General features: G+C 46.6%; 1 protein-coding gene across 8 annotated transcripts in view; it reads left to right on the top strand.

Moving 5' to 3' along the window:
- Kmt2a (lysine methyltransferase 2A) overlaps positions 1-21,514 on the top strand; it is a 77,290-nt gene that overhangs the window by 43,783 nt on the left and 11,993 nt on the right. For 4 of the 8 annotated variants that reach the window (XR_015048941.1, XM_085844597.1, XM_085844596.1 and 1 more), the window contains 18 exons: positions 1,537-1,683; positions 1,975-2,070; positions 2,292-2,412; positions 4,198-4,320; positions 5,181-5,365; positions 6,648-6,821; positions 7,541-7,651; positions 7,924-7,997; positions 8,780-8,973; positions 9,161-9,267; positions 11,286-11,423; positions 12,678-12,836; positions 13,570-13,687; positions 13,804-13,882; positions 14,808-14,968; positions 15,411-15,593; positions 15,761-20,006; positions 20,490-20,570. Coding sequence is in view for 7 of the 8 variants with exons in the window: in XM_085844597.1 (XP_085700723.1) it covers positions 1,537-1,683; positions 1,975-2,070; positions 2,292-2,412; positions 4,198-4,320; positions 5,181-5,365; positions 6,648-6,821; positions 7,541-7,651; positions 7,924-7,997; positions 8,780-8,973; positions 9,161-9,267; positions 11,286-11,423; positions 12,678-12,836; positions 13,570-13,687; positions 13,804-13,882; positions 14,808-14,968; positions 15,411-15,593; positions 15,761-20,006; positions 20,490-20,570 (6,497 nt within the window). In the remaining variant the exon portion in view is untranslated. The remainder of the gene's footprint in view (positions 1-1,536; positions 1,684-1,974; positions 2,071-2,291; positions 2,413-4,197; positions 4,321-5,180; positions 5,366-6,647; positions 6,822-7,540; positions 7,652-7,923; positions 7,998-8,779; positions 8,974-9,160; positions 9,268-11,285; positions 11,424-12,677; positions 12,837-13,569; positions 13,688-13,803; positions 13,883-14,807; positions 14,969-15,410; positions 15,594-15,760; positions 20,007-20,489; positions 20,571-21,514) is intronic. The other 4 variants (XM_029481723.1, XM_085844598.1, XM_029481722.1 and 1 more) reach the window with 3 other exon arrangements.

The following is a 21,514-nucleotide window of genomic DNA, read 5'->3' as shown; positions in this document are numbered from 1 at the left end:
AACATATTTTAGGCCAAGCTTATAGGAAAACATAAAAAACCTAGTACTCTTTGCCTAGATTCTCCAAATGTGAATAGAGGTCCTTTGTCTGTTTCTGCCTCTATGTATGTATTTTTCCAAAATACAACATGATTCCCAGTCTTTCAACTAAGATCAAGTGTAAAATAAGAAATGAAATGTATATACATATGTTATATGTTCTGTTTTCTCAAGACTGAGCAAGTTGCAAACAGAAGCCATTCTGCCTCTATGATAGGACACACTTGTGTAACCTCTGTATCGTCATCAAGATTAGGAAGCCAACACTGATACACGCTTGTACTTACTTGTAGGCCTCTTTAAGTCTGACCACTTGTCTTTGTAATAAAAACAGGGCGTTTCTTTGTTTGATCAGAAGAAAATTGAGGGTTGTTACATTTTTAAAACATTACTTTTATTATGTTTAATCACGTGTAGGTGTCTCTGTCTGGGAGTGTGTGTACATGAGCGCAGCATCCTCGGGGCCACAGGCCTAGGATTCTCAGGAATTGGAGCCACCCTGGGGTGCTAGCCATTAAACTTGGAGGTCCGTGGGAAGAGCAGTACTGGTGGTTGTATTTTTAAAAATCCTCTGCCAATATAAGATGTACTTTTAAATTAGAGCTGGGAAGTGTAGCTCATTCTCGCAATGTTTGAAGGAATTAAAACACACATGTTAACGCACCCTGTCTCCTCCCACCCACCTCCTCTTTGCACAGTTTTGTCTACACCTCTCTTGGGGTCTCTCTGCATTTACCACATTCTGTTTCCTCTTTTGAGGCAGAGAGCCTTCTGTGTGGCCCAGGCCAGTCTCTCACCTCAAACTCTCACCTCACTCCTTAGCCTCCCAAGTGCTGGAATCAGACGTGTGTTACACCATGCCCTGTTAAATCTTAGATTTTTTTGGTCATTTTTGATTCTGCTATTCCTATTTTGGTTGTCTGAACTCTGAGTTGCTCTTAAATAACTGCATAATTCTTTATGTCGAATTAAGTGTAGGTCAAGTATCTCTTATTTAAATACTTGAGACCAGAAATGTTTTAGGTATTTCCTTTTTGTTCTTTCTTTTCAAGTTTTAGGATATTTGCCTATACCTATACTTAAATAAATATTTGAGAGAGGCATAAAAATAAAATTTACTTTACTTCATGTATTGTTATACATATCTCAAAAGTAATCTTAGGCAATAGTTTTTTTGAGACAGGAACTCACTTTGTAGACCAGGCTGGCCTCAGATTCACAGAGTGCCACCTGCCTCTCTCTACTGCTGGGACCAAAGGTGTGCACCACCCTAGCCAGGCTATACTTCTGATAGTGTCAGCTATGAGACAGAATATGTGTCCATTGGATGAGGAGGTCATTGTACAGTTTTCTTCATGTGTGTCCTGTAAGATGCAAGACTCACGTTTGCTGCCCTGGGCTATCACAGGGGATGTCTAGGGCCCACAGGATGTATAGATGGTAGTTATTATTTCTCTGTGCACCCTTCCTACATGCTTTGTTCTCCTCCTGCTACAGTTTGTGTATTGCCAAGTGTGTTGTGAACCCTTCCACAAGTTTTGCTTAGAGGAGAATGAGCGCCCTCTGGAGGACCAGCTGGAAAACTGGTGTTGTCGCCGCTGCAAGTTTTGCCATGTGTGTGGAAGACAGCATCAGGCTACAAAGGTAGACCAAGTCCTGGCAGCAAGGGGTTTCCTTGTTCCCTCCCCCTCCCAGCCCCTTGTACTGGGAATTTGTGTCAATATATACTGTCTACTGACAGTTTTTCTGACTGAAGATAATTTTTTGATTTTTTTTCTTTTTTAATTTTTGGAAAGAAAATCCAAAATTAAGTAAAATCTGTGTGATAAATTCCCTTATTACTGAGTGGCTTTGGGGTGTGAACCTCTGTGTTTCCTGGCATGTCTTGGCGGGGAGGGTGGTGTAACCTGTGCTCTGGCTGTTGTCTCCCTACAGCAGTTGCTGGAGTGTAACAAGTGCCGAAACAGCTATCACCCCGAGTGCCTGGGACCAAACTACCCCACCAAACCCACGAAGAAAAAGAAAGTGTGGGTGGGTACACACACCGTGCTCCTTCCACAAGCATCGTGGTGGCTGGGTGAGGCTGGTGGCTTGTAGCAGGATACCCCTCCTTTAGTCTGCCAGCATGACGGCTGCTTCACAGTGATCTCAGTAAAGAAATCAGATCAGGAACAACTGCATCCCCAGGCTTTGAAATAACAGAAGACGCTAGCTCAAGAGATCCCTACTGAGTGCCTTTCATTCATTTCCAGATCTGCACCAAGTGTGTCCGCTGCAAGAGCTGTGGCTCCACCACTCCAGGCAAAGGGTGGGACGCACAGTGGTCTCACGATTTCTCACTGTGCCATGACTGTGCCAAACTCTTTGCTAAAGGTACCTAGTACTGAGTGACTGGTCCTGCTTAGTATTTGTGGGGACTTTGTGGAAGGACGTGGGACCCTCCTCACTGTGTCTCAGACGGGCTAGACACATGTTCTACTCCTGCCTTTTTATTTCTTGTTTGTTTTGTAGGTTTTTGTTTTGTTTTGTTTTAAGATGGGGTCTCTATGTGGCCCTGGTTATCCTTGAACTCGCTCTGTAGACCAGATTGACCTTTAAGTCACTGACATTCGCATGCGTCAGCCTCCCAAGTACAGAGGTGGAAAGTGCAGCCACCTCCTAGTGCTTCTTGCTTTTTTATTTACATAGACGGCAACTTGGACCATTTTTCTAATTAATATAGGGAGAATTATGGGGATGTTGTTACTGCTACTTAGAAACTACTCCAATAAAACAGTAGACCCAAAATGTGGTAAATACACACTTGATTTCAGAAATGAGTTCAGGTGGTATGTAAACATTTTATCTCAGTAATTACACCAGGAATCTGACCTTAACACAGGTCCGTAATCTGAGCAGGCAGGGTGCAGAGGCAAGAGTAGAAGGCCAGCCCTGGGAACTTAGTAATCCTGTCTCAGAATAGACAATGAAGGGGGAAAAGCCGGGGATGTAGCTCAGTTGAGTTCTTCGCTGTCGATTGCAAGGCCCAGGCCTCAGTCCTCAGCACTGCAGAAAATAACTGCTAAAACTGCAACTGCGCATCCAGCCCACAACTTTAATGACTTACAGTGCAGGTGACATGTTCCTGTCAGTCTCTTCTCCCACTCATCCTTCCCCCCTTCCTCCTTCCCACCGTTCTGTCATCACTTGGGTCGCTGTCCCGCTGTGCAGTCCACACTTCCTCTTCCTCCTCAGTGCAGAGACTGCAGGTGTGTGCCGCCACACTCCACATGCAGTGAGCAGCACTGCTTAAGGATGTTGATGAAATAGTGAACACTCTGGGGATGCACGGGCCGGTCAGACCTGCAGAGGCTGGCCTTAGAAAGCACTGGTCTGAGTTCTAATATGAAAGCTGTAAGAACAGGAATGGATGACAGTGAGGACGTCTGCTCGGAGGTGAGGCTGGGGAGAAGGTTTATTGTAGATACATATGAGGGAGAACAGCCAGAGGAAGAGTCCAGACTGGGCCATGGGGTGGGGGGCAGGGAGCGAGAGAGGGGAAAGGGCAGAGGCCAAGGGTGGAGGACTGAGAACTCAGTGGCTGGAACACAGGAGTGAGAAGCTGGGGAGGGCAGTGAAAGCAGCCCCTGTGGTAGAGAGGTTTGGGGTATGGGTGGGCAGGTGAGGATGATGCAGAGGAGCCACAGGTACTGAGTGGACCTTGCCCTGTGTTTCTTTGGGACCTGACACGGAAAAAAATTACAATTTACTGTTTCTTACCTCTGTATTGTTACCTCTTTAAAAGCCCAAACATTGTGTTTAAAAGATATGATATTTCTTTTGATTCCCACCACACACCTTGTAGTGCTGAGGCTGCGGTTAAATTCTTAATCCTCCTGCCTCTGCCTTACAGACTTGAGTTAGAGTTGTAGTCTGCTGCCCCCAGCCTCCATTGTGGCCCTCACAGATGTGTCTCAAGAGCCTTAGTGTCCGAAGCTGTCCTGTGAGCTCTGCAGCTCCCAGTTCTCTCAGTACCCCAGTGGGTGAGCGCCCTCTGGCTCTCTCCTCGTGCTCGCTACAGACTCCAGGAGACTGAGCTTTGATTAGGTTGGCACACATAAGCCAGAGGCGATGAGGACTTCGATGTGGGCCACAGCAGGCTGCAACCTTGGCTTTCAGGGAACTTCTGCCCTCTCTGTGACAAGTGCTACGATGACGATGACTACGAGAGCAAGATGATGCAGTGCGGGAAGTGTGACCGCTGGGTCCACTCCAAGTGCGAGAGTCTCTCAGGTACAGAAGGTTGGAGTCTTTTGTTGTTCTTAGTTTCTTTCTAGTGCTACAAGTCCAGCCACTGAGGGACCTAACACTGTGGGGCGTCACTGGGTTCTTTGTGGTTTAGTTTTCGGTCTCCAGAGTGAGCAGCTGCACCGTTTCTTTTCTTACTGCTGCGACCTGGTGTCGGGCTTTATTTGGCTCACAGTTCAGAGTACAGGCCATCATGGTAGGAGCGTTGTGATCTTGGCCTGTGGTGTAAGCTGGCTTCCTTCTTTAACTTTTTCATTCAGTTCAGGACCCTAGCCCATAGGGCCATATGCCACCCACAATGAGGGTGGGTTCCCCCTCCTCATTTCAGCCTCTCTGGAAACCTCCTCACAGACACAGCCAGGTGTATCTTCTGCGTGAGCCCAAATCCTATGAAGTTGATAGTGAAGAAGAACTGTTACAGCAGCAATGTATCATGTGTGCTCATTTCTCTTAAACAGTTCCCTTTCTGGGCACCAAACCCTGATGGGTCTCCAGACCTGTTGCTTACTATGTACTCATGAGTTTATGTTAATAATGTCCCCTTTCGGGGTCACAATGTGGGTATCCTGTAAGACGTGGTTCTCAACCTGTGGGTCACAACCTCTTTGGGGGTTGAAACAGTAACAAAATTCAGGTATGAAGTAGGGAGGAAAATAATTTTGTGGTTGAGGCGGTCACCACATGATTAGGAAACGTATTAAAGGATGGCAGCATAAGGAAGTTGAGAACCACTGCTGTCATACACCAGCTTAGCTCACATGCTGGCAGGTAGCTCTGTGAGTCAGCGGGATGCCCGCTCTTCTCCCTCTCCCGCCCGTCAAAGGCCCTCATCATTCTGGGTTTTGTTTTTCTAGATGAGATGTATGAGATTCTGTCCAACTTGCCAGAAAGTGTGGCCTACACTTGTGTGAACTGCACTGAGCGGCACCCCGCAGAGTGGAGACTGGCCCTGGAGAAGGAGCTGCAGGCGTCCCTCAAGCAGGTTCTCACGGCCCTGTTGAATTCTCGGACTACCAGTCACTTGCTGCGCTACCGTCAGGTGGGCAGAGGGTCTGTCTGTCTGTGCAGGGTGCTCGGTGGCTTCACCTCGGGATGAAATGAGGTGTTTCTGTTGGTTGCTCATCTTTGCTTCACTCCTCATTTACTTCGTATAGTTTCTTCTCTTCGTCAGAGCGTTAGGACATTCTTTAGAGCTAAGAGTAGGACCTTGGGGTTGGAGGGGATTGCTCAGTGGTTAAGAACATTTCCTGCTTTTACAGAGGACCCAGGTTTGATTCTCAGCTCACAGCAGTCTGTAACTTCAGTTCCAGAGGATCTATACCCTACACATTCCTGGGCACCAAGCCAAAAGGTGTTTGTTCTGGGTGTGCCAGAATACGCTTGTCATTCCAGCACTTGGGCGGCAGAGGCAGGACTCTTGCTGTGAGTTTGAGGTTTACATAGTAATTTCCCATCTCAAAAGGAAAGACAAAAGGGAAGTTTGAGCTTCATGTGCCAATATGGAGGGGGATTCAGTGAAGGGCTTCTTCAAGGGAGCAACCTGATCTTGGTGGCCTTTTAGGAAAAAACCTTACTGTGCCTCTCCAGCAAGGGCTGAGGAGGCTTGAGCCAGAGGGCAGCGAAGACAAGCAGCATGAAAACTTCTGTTGTCTTGTAGAAATTTATAAAGTGGTCATTGGCGACATAAGCAGTCCCGCTGCTTTATCTTTCAGATAAAGTGTGAAGAAGAGCTTTCAGAAGAGCAAGTGTGTCATCCTAGCACAGAGCTCAGTGCTGCTTTATCTTTCAGTATAAAGCTCCAACTTTTTGTTTTTCGAGACAGGGTTTCTCTGTATAGACCTGGCTGTCCTGGAACTCACTTTGTAGAACAGGCTGGCCTCGAACTCAGAAATCCACCTGCCTCTGCCTCCCAAGTGCTGGGATTAAAGGTGTGCGCCACCACCGCCCGGTGGGCTCTGACTTTCTTATCGTGTGTGTGTGTGTGTGTGTGTGTGTGTGTTGATGGCATACCCACTGAGCCATCTCTCTAGCAACTAAATTCCTAGTTTGGGTGTAGGAAAATTTTCGGCTGTCTGTTGAAAGGATTTGACAGAGTTTTGGCCTGTTTTTATTCCACCTTTACAGATGACTGAACACAACTCTCTTATGTTTACCTAGACAAGCTGTTAGAAAATAGGTCCATCTTTAACTCCTGTTTAAGAACTCTCTGGCATTTTCATGTTCTGTGTTGTGCCTAGAGCCATCTTACTAGTTTCAATAGAATGTGCACAGGTGACTCTTTCTTGGTGTGTGATGACAGAACCCCTCTTTCCCGGCAACAGGCTGCCAAGCCTCCAGACTTAAACCCTGAGACTGAGGAAAGCATACCTTCCCGAAGCTCCCCAGAGGGGCCAGACCCTCCCGTTCTTACTGAAGTCAGCAAGCAGGATGAACAGCAGCCGTTAGACCTCGAGGGGGTCAAGAAGAGAATGGACCAGGGCAGCTACGTATCTGTGGTATGTCTGGAGTACATGACCACTTGTCCAGTGTTTTTGTTTCAGCTTCCTTGGCTCTTTAGAAGTACAGCTGGGTATAAGTAAATTTCAGAATGATTCATACTGTATTTAGAGGTGTCATGTAGCTTCAGGGTCCCCAGAAGGGGAGTTATCTCAGTTGTATGTTCCAGAAGGGTGTTGATATGGTGGTATCTAAAATAATTATTTTAGTTGGCTTCCGTCTGAGTTACTTAAACTATTTTTATGTTACGAGGAAGCTCCAAACTACTTAGGGAAAAAGCTAACGTGAAGTTAATATGCCTCCCCTTTAAGCTTAGATCTGAATATTGTGTCTCCCTCTATTCATTTGTAGATAAATACCGTGACGTTTTTTATTTTAAGGATGCATAGGGAGGACTCATTTGCTGTGTCATTCTTACTTACTATTGAGTTGGTTCTTCATTTGAGTACAGATATAAAACCTTTGAGCTAGTATTGGGCACTTGCCATGACAGAGCCAGTCTCTTTGCACTCTTGCCTTATTAGCCTGGCAACTCTTGATTGCCTCGAGTTAATTGTGAACTGAACCCTCAAGGCCTCAGAGAGTAATTAGACTGTGTTAAAATAGGTTGTGGGTTTCCTGTTGGGCTCCTGTGCTGGGTCATGGTGGAGGGAGGAGAGGTGGCTTTGAGAACGTAGTACTATGCTATGAATTATTGATGTTTTATTTTTGTATACAGTTGGAGTTCAGCGATGATATTGTGAAGATCATTCAGGCAGCCATTAACTCAGATGGAGGGCAGCCAGAGATAAAAAAAGCCAACAGCATGGTCAAGTCTTTCTTTATTCGGGTGAATGAGATAAATAGTTCATGTTTTTAATGATCACTGTGTGTAACTGTCCTCTGAATTCCTTCTTTTCTTTGACTTGCTTTACACTGTGTTGAAAGCTTCTTGGCTTTATTTCTTTCCTCTGGTTCTTTGGGAGGAGGTTGGGGAGTTGGTAAGGTTACCAGCATAAGTGGGTCTTTGCCTTGGCCTGAGAATAGACACTGGTGTGTAGTTGTTCTATTTGGTTTCTACGTGAACCTTCTCATTTGCATTCTCTCTTTGTTTTCTTGTAGCAAATGGAGCGAGTTTTTCCGTGGTTCAGTGTCAAGAAGTCTAGATTTTGGGAGCCAAATAAAGTATCAAACAAGTAAGTGAGATCGGTCAGTGAGAAGCGGCCACCTCGCATTTGTAGATTTTAATATTAAAATCAACCAGCTGAAATGCCTGTTTTGTGCTGGTTTGAAAATGACAAATAACATTTGTGTTTGGCGTAGCCTGGGACTTTTTTGTGTTTGTTGTCTTGTTGAAATCCTAGTCTGACATGTGGCATATGAGCAGCATGTGCTAGAACAGTGTCATCGTGGCCATCGCATAATCAGGTTCTGGGTTACTTACTGCGGCCTCTGCCTCCTCCTGCTTTTGATTCTCGATTCGTACCCTTGAATTTTTATTCCAGTAACCTATTTTGATTTTTTTATTTGTAGAGTTAGTCATTGTTTCTGGGTGTTTAATTAAAAGTTATGCGTGTAGTCTTTCCCTGACTGGAGGAAGTACCGGGGAGTGAACCCAGACCCCATGGATTCTGCCACTGAGATCCATCCCCAGCTATAAATAAGAGTCTCATGTTAAGATTGTTGCTTAACTCACTCGAGCTAGTACTCACCTGTATTCCCTGCAGGTGGAAGACTAAAGCAGGATGAGGAATTCAGGGCCAGCCTGGGCTACATTGTGAGAGCTGTCCCAGACAGGATTGAAGTTTTTAAGATGTTAAGTAGAGTTAGGCAGTTTTCAGATTCTCTGACTAGTTCTTCCATTCTGTGAGTGGCATGGACGTGGGCGGGTTCTCCACCTGCTGCTGGCAGGAGCGACTGTTGCATGGCTTGGGCTCATAGGCACTCAGTAAGTACTTACTGACTCGATTGTTTCCAGCAGTGGGATGTTACCAAACGCAGTGCTTCCGCCTTCACTTGACCATAATTATGCTCAGTGGCAGGAGCGAGAGGAGAGCAGCCACACTGAGCAGCCTCCTCTAATGAAGAAAATCATTCCAGCTCCCAAACCCAAAGGACCCGGAGAGCCAGACTCGCCCACGCCGCTCCACCCGCCTACACCCCCGATCTTGAGTAAGTCAGTACATATCTAGATGCAAATGGCTGGCTTAGTGGATCTAAATTTAATATACTTGATCAGAAAATTTCAGATAACATAACACCTTTTTTAAGTGTCTATTTTATACACTACTCAAGCTAAATTCCCCCCTAGAAAACCATAGTCGTGCCAATTTTAACTACATATCTTTGGGATCCTAAGGTACTGATAGGAGTCGAGAAGACAGTCCAGAGCTGAATCCACCCCCAGGCATCGATGACAACCGACAGTGTGCACTGTGTCTGATGTACGGCGATGACAGTGCTAATGTAAGTACTTTGGGACGTGCAGTCCTGGTTAATAAGGATGTCACATGACCATGTTCTTGGCGTGCCAGTACTTGATGATTTTGATGAGTTTACTTCTAGTTTGTGGCACCTAGAGTCATTTTTGGTTTTGTTTTCATTTCAAGACAGGGTCTTACCATGTTGCCCAGGCTGGCTAAGAACTTTTGATCCTCCTGCCTCAGCCCCCTTAGTAGCTGGGAATATAGACAACTGGCACTGTGTTTGGCTTTAGAGATTTTCTTTTTTTTTTTTTGGTTTTTTCGAGACAGGGTTTCTCTGTGTAGCCCTAGCTGTCCTGGCACTCACTTTGTAGACCAGGCTGGCCTCGAACTCAGAAATCCGCCTGCCTCTGCCTCCCGAGTGCTGGGACTAAAGGCGTGCGCCACCACGCCCGGCCGAGATTTTCTTTTTAATTGTAGTTTTTTTTAAAATGTGGGTGAATGTTTTTCCCTGTGTGTATGTATGTGTACTAATGTGGAGGTTGGAAGAGGGCATGGGATCCTCTGGACCTGGAGTCACGGATGCTCATGAGCCACCACGTGGGCCCTGGAACCCAGCCCAGGCTCCTTACCAGCATCAAGTGCTCCTAACTACTGAGCCAGGTCTCCAGCCCCGGCTTAGAGAGGTTTGAGTAAATGGTTAGCTGATTCCAAAGGGGATTTGCTGTAAAGGGAGTTACTGATAACTAATCTTCAAAAATACATGAAGTCTTCATCAGACATAAGTTGTGTATACTGCAGCCTGTGTTTACTGTAAGTAGTAGAATAGCTAATAGCCCTGGTTCTGACAGACTGCCTGATGTCGGGCTGTACATTCTTGCCTGATAACGTCAGCAAGAGCTTGACCTCAACAGCCCTCAGTTCTGTCCTTAAAATGAAAATGATTTCTTTCTTTCTTTCTTTCTTTCTTTCTTTCTTTCTTTCTTTCTTTCTTCCTTTCTTCCTTTCTTCCTTTCTTCCTTTCTTCCTTTCTTCCTTTCTTCCTTTCTTCCTTTCTCTCTCTCTCTCTCTTTCTCTCTCTCTCTCTCTCTCTTTCTCTTTCTGTTTTTTTGTTTTGTTTTTCTTTTTTTCGAGACAGGGTTTCTCTGTGTAGCCCTGGCTGTCCTGGAACTCACTTTGTAGACCATGCTGGCCTTGAACTCAGAAATCTGCCTGCCTCTGCCTCCCAAGTGCTGGGATTAAAGGCGTGCCCAGCTGATCCCTTTTCTTGAAACACAATTTTTTGTTTGGTTGGTTTTGGTTTTGAGACAGGGTTCCTCTGTGTAGCCCTGGCTGTCCTTGAATCCACAGAGATCTACCTGCCTCTGCCTCCCTACAGGTGTGAGCCACTATATGTGGTTCATAAGTTGATTTTTCTTGGGGGAAAGCTGGGGATTTGAGACAGGGTTTCTCTGTGTATCCTTGGATATCCTGGAGCTCACTCTGAAGACCAGGCTGGCCTCAAACTCAAGAGTTCTGCCTGCCTCTGTCTTTTTAGTGCTGGGATGAAAGGTGTGCACCATCACTACCCAGCTAGAAAATGCTCTTAGCCCCTGGTCCATGTCTCCATTCCCACAAGGAGATAGTTTTTAACCTAGAGTGGTTATAAGGGTTAAATGAAAAAAATATATGTAAAGTTTTTATTTAATGGCTTTACACTGAGAACTTAAAATGCATCTTTTAGGGGTGTGGCAGGTATTAGAGTTTCTGTACACATGAAGCCCTGTGTCAGCCCACACTCATTGTGGGGAAAAGTTTTTAGTACAGTCTGGGAGAATTGAATTTCAAATACAGTTTTAAAGTAGTGCGCACATTTATGTAAACCTACCATATACTGTTCTTTTGTTTTCAGTAGAATTATAAAATATTTCCAGTTTATGGGGGAAAACTGAGAAAGAATATAGAAGAAACAGTGGAAAGTGGATTATGATTTAATCTCTAAAGAATTATAGTTTTTATTTCCTTGCAGTATCGTGTCTGAGGTCCAGCTAACATGAAGTCCTCTGATTTTATGTTCTTTAGGATGCTGGCCGTTTGCTGTACATTGGCCAAAATGAGTGGACACATGTGAACTGTGCTCTGTGGTCAGCAGAGGTGTTTGAGGATGATGACGGGTCACTGAAGAATGTGCATATGGCTGTGATTAGGGGCAAGCAGCTGGTAAGAATCACTGTGCACATTTATGAAGGAAACCCCCTCGTGCTTTTAGTCTCTTTCTGTGCCTGACGCAGCCTCACTGGCCTTTGACAGCACTGTCAGCGCACTCGCTGGTAAGGACTGGTATGTGCTGTGGGTCTGATCTTCGAAGAAGGAAAGAAAGCATCAGTTTAACATTAGCCCCGAGGCCGAGTTACATCAGCACTCTGCAGGTCAGAGGATAAACCCTTCGAGCACACGCGTCAGGGAAGATGGAGAGTGATGGGAGCAGCCGAGAGCAGTCACAGTGGTGTCGAAGGAGAAACATCTTAGAGCTTGAGTTTGACTGACTCTGAGGAGTCAGCAGGAGGAACAGAGTAGCACAAGCAAAGAAGGTGTGGGTGTAGGAAGACCAGATAGGAGAGCACAGACTGCCTAAGTGAGAGCAACAGCCAGGGCCTGCTGAATGGAATCCTTGATTTAGGGGATGTCGTAGTGAGCCGTGAAGCCTAATACTACAGAGCCTGTGAACTGGTTAGCTTTATGTCATCTGAGAGGAGAAATGCCTCCATAAGATAGATGCAGCTGCAGGGCATTTTCTCACTTACTGATGGATGGGGAGGGCCCAGCCCATTGTAGGTGGTACCATCCTGGGGCTGGTGGTCCTGGGCTTTGTAAGAAAGCAAGATGAGGACTGGGCTAGGTGGTGGCACATACCTTTAATCTCAGCACTCAGGAGGTAGAGGCAGGTGGAGGCCAGCCTGGTCTACAGAGTGAATTTCAGGACATCCAAGGCTATATGGCATGGGCATCGGGGTTTGTCCTATTAGAGTTCCTGCCCTTGCTTTTAGTGATGAACTGTTAGAAGGAAATGTGAGTGAAATAACCTTTTCCTCCCCAAGTTGCTTTAGTCACAGCAGTAGTAACCCTAAGACAACTAGTTTCTTACTAGTAAAACGTTAGTAAAACGAGTTGCCTTGGAATCTAACAGCTTTCTTGCAAGGATATGTTTTTTGACATTGTTCTTCAGAGTATCATGTCTAATAAATCAGCTATGTATTGTGGAAAGAAGTCTCAGTCCAAAGTCTAAATCCGGTTGTGATGTTTAAATTGTCTAGTTTCCGAGTTGTGTTTGTATTCTTTCCCTATAGCTCAGCGGGCTAGCAAGAGAGTGAGCACGGGATGCTCAGAAGGGAGACAGGGCAAGTCTAGAGAAAGATGACAGGGGTCTCAAAGTGCCTGCCAGTCTAAACAGGGCTGTTCCTTCCACTCTCACAGAGATGTGAATTCTGCCAGAAGCCAGGAGCCACTGTGGGTTGCTGCCTCACATCTTGCACCAGCAACTACCATTTCATGTGTTCCCGGGCCAAGAACTGTGTCTTTCTGGATGATAAAAAAGTGTATTGTCAGCGGCATCGGGATTTGATCAAAGGCGAGGTGAGAAGCTCAGCTGTTTGGTTGCTTCTGTTGGAGCTATTAATAACAGGCTCTATTATCTGAGAGCAGACTTAAGTTCACAGTAAAATTAGCAAAAGGCAGTGATTTACTGGCCTTGCCTCCACACTAACATAGCCTCTCCCACTAGAGTGGTCTATTTGCGGTATAGATGGTCTACGTGAATATGGACACATATGCGTTTCCCCAGAGTCAGCTTTTATATCAGGGTTCACTCTTGACATTGTACATCCTGTGGGTTCAGACAAATGTCTAATACTGTGTGTTCATCACTGTAGTCCATTTAAGTATTTTCACTTTTTTAAGAATTCTTTGTTCTGCCTGTTTTTTCTGTCTTTCCCCCTAAAAAGCACTGATTTTAAATTTTATTATTATTTTTGCTAGTATCTACAAGTACTTTTACCCTACATCCAAGCAGTTTTCTACTTCCGGGGTTTCTTGTGGTTGGAATCTTGCAGTTAGCAGCCTTTCTGCTTTGCTAGAAGGTCTGAAGATTCCTCCCCTTTTGAAATCTCTAAGAATTTAGGAGGGAAATACTAAAAATAGCAGGATGGTAAATGCGGTTTTGCCTTTTTCAGATGTATGAAGACATCATCTCCTTTAAGAAACGGAGGGTGGTAATGAAGCAGGAGGGTGATTTTCAGATGGGCCCTCTGCTTTGTCTGCAGAGGTTGGTATCTGTAGTCCACTAACATCAGCCTTGGGTTCCTTTAAGGTGGTTCCTGAGAATGGATTTGAAGTCTTTAGAAGAGTGTTTGTAGATTTTGAAGGAATCAGCTTGCGCAGGAAGTTCCTCAATGGCTTGGAACCAGAAAACATCCACATGATGATAGGTAGGACCCAGGCCTTCCTTAATAGGGAGGGTCTATTATCATTTTGCTTTTCCTGGTCCTTGGTTAGAAAATGATTCTCCTCACCATTTCTTCTAACCAGTTCTTTCCTTGGTTAGGCTCAATGACAATCGACTGTTTGGGAATTCTGAATGACCTCTCTGACTGTGAAGATAAACTCTTTCCTATTGGATACCAGTAAGTCCAGTAAAGACAGGGCATGGCAGCCTTAACAGTGTAGTCATTAATGTGGCGGTGGACTTGGTAGCTGCCTTTAACTATTGTAAACTCACTACATAGTTAGGCTCACGCAGGCTGTTTTAACGCTCACAGTCCCTGTGCCTCAGCGTCGTGAGAGCTGGGATTATAAGCTTGCATTACCCTGTCCAGCTGAAAGATTGTAGGTGTAGTATGGCTACATAGTGAGAGACCCTGTCTCAAAGCAAACAGTTTATAACCTGATATGTGAATTAAATTGTTGAAGTACTTGACAAGCTGACAATGTAAGATCCAGTCCCCCTCTAGAGCCTCTCATGGCTGTGTGCAGGCACTTGGGAGCGAAGCAGAGGCAGACGGATCTCTCTAAATTTCAGGCCAGCTAGAACCCCGGGAGATCCCTCGATCTCCCTCTTCAGAATCTCATTTTACAATGCATTCTCCAGTTCTGAATTCCAGCTCTCTTAACGCTTGTTTGTCCGGTAGTTCTTTGTACAAACATGAAGCAGTTATATTTCCCTTGTTGTGTAGGACTTTACTGACAATGAAGTGCCTTGTGTTTGAGCTGGTTTTAGAGTCTCACACTGTAAGGCATTAATCCCTTCACGGAAGGCAGTGACATAGTTACTGTTTTTCTTTTTCGGTGGTTTATTTTACTATAATTTTAATATTTTACTATTTCCGGTATCATCTTAAGAAGTCATACAGCTTTCTGAGAGCATAAGAAACATTGGGGGTGTCACGAAGTTTAAAACCACCACATTTTAACAATCTCTACCAAGAACCTAAGAAATAAAGCTGTGTTCTATGAGTTGAGGAAACCAGAGAACCCATGATGGGGAGAAATTTGGGAAATTAGATAGTTTGTACATATATCATCCATTGTGGTTTTGTTCCCATTTGCCAGGTGTTCTCGGGTGTACTGGAGCACCACAGATGCCCGGAAGCGCTGTGTGTACACATGCAAGATCATGGAGTGCCGTCCTCCTGTTGTAGAGCCGGATATCAACAGCACGGTTGAGCACGATGACAATAGAACCATTGCCCATAGCCCATCATCATTTATAGGTTAGTCCTAATCCCAGTAGGACTTGAACTTAAGTTTATGGCTATGCACTGGGATTGAAAAATGACAAAGTCATTTAATTTGGGACACCTCATTTGTTTCCAGTTAGATGTTTATCTAATAGCACTCTTTGTGTCTGTGTCTGTCTCTGTGTGTGTGTGTGTGTGTGTGTGTGTGTGTGTGTGTGTGTGTGTGTGTGTGTGTGTGAGAGAGAGAGAGAGAGAGAGAGAGAGAGAGAGAGAGAGAAGCATAGAATGTGACAGTAGACAACTTGTGGGACTTGGTTCTCTTTTTTTTCACCATGGGTTGCGGGGACTGACCTCAGATTTGAGCACTTTAACCCACTACAGCCCGCCAGCCCTGACAGCTAGTGGGCTTTATATTGGTTCATTTGTTAGCTATTTAAACTGAGCTCTTCCAGTTACACATTTTTATTTATCGTAGATGCATCGTGTAAGGACAGTCAAAACACAGCTGCAATTCTCAGTCCTCCGTCACCAGATCGGCCTCATTCACAGACCTCAGGCTCCTGTTATTATCATGTGATCTCGAAGGTCCCTAGGATTCGAACACCCAGCTACTCGCCTACACAGAGGTCCCCTGGCTGCCGCCCATTGCCTTCTGCAGGTAAAGGACTTGTTGACTCACTGACCATTCTCTTGGGCAACCTTAACTCTGTCACTTTTACTAACCAAAACGTTACCTATAAGCAGGTATATCCACATGGTTGAACCTAGTGACTTGGCACATTTTTTCTGTCCTTGATCGATTTTGTTTTTTTCTCCCTTGTTCAGGAAGTCCTACCCCAACCACTCATGAAATCGTCACAGTCGGTGACCCGTTACTGTCCTCTGGTCTTCGGAGCATTGGCTCTAGGCGTCACAGTACTTCTTCCTTGTCACCCCTGCGGTCCAAGCTCCGCATAATGTCTCCAGTGAGAACGGGGAGCGTTTACTCCAGGAGTAGTGTTTCCTCAGTCCCCAGCCTTGGGACTGCTACAGATCCCGAGTCCAGTGCCAAAGCATCGGATCGCGTAGGGCTGTTGAGTTCAAGTGCTAATCTCGGGCACAGCACGCCTCCCTCTTCAAACTCACAGAGGACAGTGGCCATTGGAGGCTCCAAAACCAGTCATCTGGATGGGTCGTCCCCCTCGGAAGTGAAGCGGTGTAGTGCTTCAGACTTGGTACCCAAAGGCTCCTTAGTAAAGGGAGAGAAAAACAGAACTTCAAGTTCCAAGAGCACAGATGGATCTGCACATAACACAGCTTACCCTGGAATTCCTAAACTGACACCACAGGTTCATAACGCAGCTCCTGGAGAACTAAACATTAGCAAAATTGGCAGTTTTGCTGAACCCTCTACAGTGCCCTTTTCTTCTAAGGATACAGTGTCCTACCCACAGCTCCACTTGAGGGGGCAAAGAAGTGACAGAGACCAGCACCTGGATCCTTCCCAGTCAGTAAAGCCCTCTCCAAATGAAGACGGTGAAATCAGAACCTTGAAGCTCCCTGGTGTGGGCCACAGGCCGTCCATTTTACACGAACACGTGGGGTCTGGTTCTAGAGACAGGAGACAGAAAGGGAAAAAGTCTTCTAAAGAGACTTGCAAAGAAAAGCACTCCAGTAAATCCTACTTGGAACCTGGCCAGGTGACAACCGGTGAGGAAGGAAACCTAAAGCCAGAGTTTGCTGATGAGGTGTTGACTCCTGGGTTTCTTGGGCAACGGCCATGTAATAATGTTTCCTCTGAGAAGATTGGGGATAAAGTCCTTCCTCTTTCAGGAGTCCCTAAAGGTCAGTCCACACAAGTGGAAGGATCTCCCAAGGACTTACAGGCACCCCGGAAGTGCTCCGTCAAAGTGACACCTCTGAAGATGGAAAGTGAGAATCAATCCAAAAACACCCAGAAAGAGAGTGGCCCTGGCTCCCCCGCACACATAGAGTCAGCGTGCCCAGCAGAGCCAGTCTCAGCCTCCAGAAGCCCAGGAGCTGGCCCAGGAGTTCAGCCGAGCCCCAACAATACCTTATCCCAAGATCCTCAAAGTAACAACTACCAGAATCTTCCAGAACAGGACAGAAACCTGATGATTCCAGATGGCCCCAAGCCTCAGGAGGATGGCTCTTTTAAAAGGCGGTACCCCCGGCGCAGTGCCCGTGCACGGTCTAACATGTTCTTTGGGCTCACCCCACTGTATGGAGTCAGGTCTTACGGTGAAGAAGACATTCCATTCTACAGCAATTCCACTGGGAAAAAGCGAGGGAAGAGGTCAGCAGAAGGCCAGGTAGACGGGGCCGACGACTTGAGCACTTCCGACGAAGATGACTTATACTATTACAACTTCACTCGGACCGTGATCTCCTCGGGAGGAGAGGAGCGGCTGGCCTCCCATAATTTATTTCGGGAGGAAGAACAGTGTGATCTTCCAAAAATTTCACAGCTGGATGGTGTGGATGATGGGACAGAGAGTGACACCAGTGTCACTGCCACAAGCAGGAAAAGCAACCAGATTCCAAAGAGAAATGGCAAAGAAAATGGAACAGAAAACTTAAAGATTGATCGACCTGAAGATGCTGGCGAGAAAGAGCATGTCATTAAGAGTGCTGTTGGCCACAAAAACGAGCCAAAGCTGGATAACTGCCACTCTGTAAGCAGAGTGAAAGCACAGGGCCAGGATTCCTTGGAAGCTCAGCTCAGCTCCCTGGAATCGAGCCGCAGAGTCCACACAAGCACCCCCTCAGACAAAAACTTACTGGATACTTACAACGCTGAGCTGCTGAAGTCCGACTCTGACAATAACAACAGCGATGACTGTGGGAACATCCTGCCTTCAGATATCATGGACTTTGTACTAAAGAATACTCCATCTATGCAGGCCCTGGGTGAGAGCCCGGAGTCGTCCTCCTCTGAGCTCTTGACTCTTGGTGAAGGACTGGGTCTTGACAGTAATAGGGAAAAGGATATAGGTCTTTTTGAAGTGTTTTCTCAGCAACTGCCAGCGACAGAGCCTGTGGACAGTAGTGTCTCCTCTTCCATCTCAGCAGAGGAGCAGTTTGAGCTGCCTCTTGAGCTGCCGTCTGACCTCTCTGTCCTGACCACCCGCAGTCCCACTGTCCCCAGCCAGAATCCCAGCAGACTGGCCGTAATCTCAGATTCAGGGGAGAAGCGAGTGACCATCACAGAAAAGTCAGTAGCCTCTTCCGAGGGTGACCCAGCCCTGCTGAGTCCAGGAGTAGACCCTGCTCCTGAAGGCCACATGACACCCGATCACTTCATCCAAGGACACATGGATGCAGACCATATCTCCAGCCCTCCCTGTGGCTCCGTGGAACAAGGCCATGGCAACAATCAGGATTTAACTAGAAACAGTGGCACTCCTGGCCTTCAGGTACCTGTTTCCCCCACTGTTCCCATCCAGAACCAGAAGTATGTGCCCAGTTCTACTGATAGCCCTGGCCCATCTCAGATCTCTAACGCAGCTGTCCAGACCACTCCACCCCACCTGAAACCAGCCACTGAGAAACTCATTGTTGTTAATCAGAACATGCAGCCACTTTATGTTCTCCAGACTCTTCCAAATGGAGTGACCCAAAAAATCCAGTTGACCTCTCCTGTTAGTTCTACACCCAGTGTGATGGAGACAAATACCTCGGTATTGGGGCCCATGGGAAGTGGGCTCACCCTGACCACAGGACTAAACCCAAGCTTGCCACCCTCTCCGTCTCTGTTCCCTCCTGCTAGCAAAGGATTGCTCTCTGTGCCTCACCACCAGCACCTACATTCCTTCCCCGCAGCTGCTCAAAGTAGCTTCCCTCCCAACATCAGCAGTCCTCCTTCAGGCCTGCTCATTGGGGTTCAGCCTCCTCCCGATCCCCAACTTCTGGGTTCAGAAGCCAACCAGAGGACAGACCTCACTACTACAGTGGCCACTCCATCCTCTGGACTCAAGAAAAGACCCATATCTCGTCTGCACACTCGAAAGAATAAAAAACTTGCTCCCTCTAGTGCCCCTTCAAATATTGCCCCTTCTGATGTGATTTCTAACATGACGCTGATTAACTTCACACCCTCCCAGCTTTCAAACCACCCCAGTCTGTTAGACTTGGGGTCACTTAACCCTTCATCTCACCGAACTGTCCCCAACATCATAAAAAGATCTAAATCTGGCATCATGTATTTTGAACAGGCACCCCTGTTACCACCACAGAGTGTGGGCGGAACCGCTGCCACAGCAGCGGGCTCATCAACGATAAGCCAGGATACTAGCCACCTGACATCTGGGCCTGTGTCTGCCTTGGCCTCCGGTTCGTCCGTCCTGAATGTGGTATCCATGCAAACTACAGCAAGCCCTACAAGTAGCACATCATCAGTCCCAGGTCATGTCACCTTAGCCAACCAGAGGTTGCTTGGGACCCCGGATATTGGCTCAATAAGCCATCTTCTAATCAAAGCCAGCCACCAGAGCCTGGGCATTCAGGACCAGCCTGTGGCTTTACCACCAAGTTCAGGAATGTTCCCCCAGCTGGGGTCATCACAGACTCCCTCTGCTGCTGCAATGACAGCAGCATCTAGTATATGTGTGCTCCCCTCTTCTCAGACTGCAGGCATGACAGCTGCATCCCCTCCTGGGGAGGCCGAAGAACACTATAAGCTACAGCGAGGAAACCAGCTCCTAGCTGGCAAAACCGGTACCCTGACGTCACAGCGGGACCGGGATCCCGATTCTGCTCTGGGGACCCAGCCGTCCAACTTCACCCAGACAGCAGAAGCTCCTAACGGTGTGAGGCTGGAGCAGAACAAGACTTTACCCTCAGCTAAGCAAGCCAGCTCCGCCTCTCCGGGGAGCTCCCCATCCTCTGGACAGCAGTCAGGAAGTTCCTCAGTGCCAGGTCCCACTAAACCAAAACCAAAAGCCAAACGGATTCAGCTGCCCCTAGACAAGGGGAGCGGCAAGAAGCACAAAGTTTCCCATTTGCGGACCAGTTCTGAAGCACACATTCCACACCGAGACGCCAACCCCAAGCCCCAGCCCTCAGTGACACGGTAAGTGATATGCAGCTTAATTCTGCAGCTGTGGGCTTGTGTGCTCTGGGTGTGACGCAGTGGCTCGTGGTGTTCGAGCGTTCTTGTCACTTAGGCTTTCGGTCATGATTGGTGGCGCTAAGACTAGCTTAGTGCACAGTTTGAAGGGAACTGCAGCACTGATTGCCCTTCGCTGTGATTTCAGACACAGTGCTCATCCTTGGTCCTGCTTCTGCTCTGCTGTGGTTCAGGGGGTAGAAGTGGGTGAGGGGGTGATAGTCCTGTCAGAGGGGCGAGGCCTCCTACTGTGGAGTGTCAAGGAGCCCTCCCTGTTTTAACAGCTCATTGGGAGTATACCATATATGAAGCATAGAGGACGCTTCCCTTTCCCTGTGCCGCTTACTAGCTTCTGTGACCATAGTTACTGTTGCAGGCTTTTGAACTTTATCTGTCCAATGTGTCTTTGCTGATAGTTGCTTGAAAAGATCCAGTTCTTTCTTGTAGGACTCCTAGAGCGGACAGGGAGCAGCAGGATGCAGCTGGAGTGGAACAGCCATCACAGAAGGAGTGTGGGCAGCCGGCAGGGTGAGCTGCACATGACTGTTTGCCACGTGTAGAGTAGGCTTCCTCCTGGTTTGCATTGGGTTTGTTGTCAAGCATGTTCTTGACAGGCATCACATGGTCCATACCATGTCTTTAATCCCAGAACCTGGGGAAGCTTAGGCAGGCTAACCTCTTAGCCACTGAGCCATCTCTCCAGCCCCATAGTTTGATTTTATTCTGCAGATATTTCTGTGTGTATTCTTTGTAAACGTGGACATACTTTTATATTACATGGGTGCTTGCTGTACTCACTGTTTTTGTTTTTGCACTTAATTAGTTTATATACCTCCCTGGGCTGACATGCATGTGTGCTGTGTTCCAAGTGTCTCTTTGCTGCTTCTAGTGCTGCTGTATGATCTACATTATGTAGTTGGCTTCATACATATTAGTATGTTCTTGGACTGTTTCGGGAGTTATTAAACTGGAAAAAGTGAAAATAGATGGTATACTGGCTGGTGCAGCTGAGCTGTGTTCTCAGTTAAGCCACCTAACTTAAATTGTATAGCACTGTCCTGAGAAGTGGCTTTGTAGTTTTCCTACTGTAAGATCAGGAGGAGAATTTCAGCGATACAGTCCACAGACGCAATCAGATACTTTTTGCCAACATTTGGAAAGAAATTTCATAAAGGATGGTCTTAAGGCTGGAGAAATGGCAAAGTAGTTAGGATGCTTCCAGTTCTAACAGGATTGATCTAGTTACATCTCCAGCTAACAGATTTAACCAATCCGTGCTCGGATCTAGTGCATCCCCAGCTGTTGTGGGCACCCACACAGTCACAGGACACCTACACACACTAAACATTTAAAAATCCGCTGATTCCTGAATCTCACAGTGGAAGGAACTGTTCAACACCTGGGCATACATACACACCCCAATAATAAATAACAAATTTTAAAGTGCTTTATAAGCATAAAGCTTATGTTCT

The sequence above is a fragment of the Mus caroli genome, unplaced genomic scaffold (assembly GCF_978045245.1).
Source record: "Mus caroli unplaced genomic scaffold, Mus_caroli_1 scaffold_11, whole genome shotgun sequence".
NCBI classification, from domain to species: Eukaryota; Metazoa; Chordata; class Mammalia; order Rodentia; family Muridae; genus Mus; species Mus caroli.
Note: the sequence above shows the minus strand (reverse complement) of the source record. Positions and strands in the feature narration are given on the sequence as shown.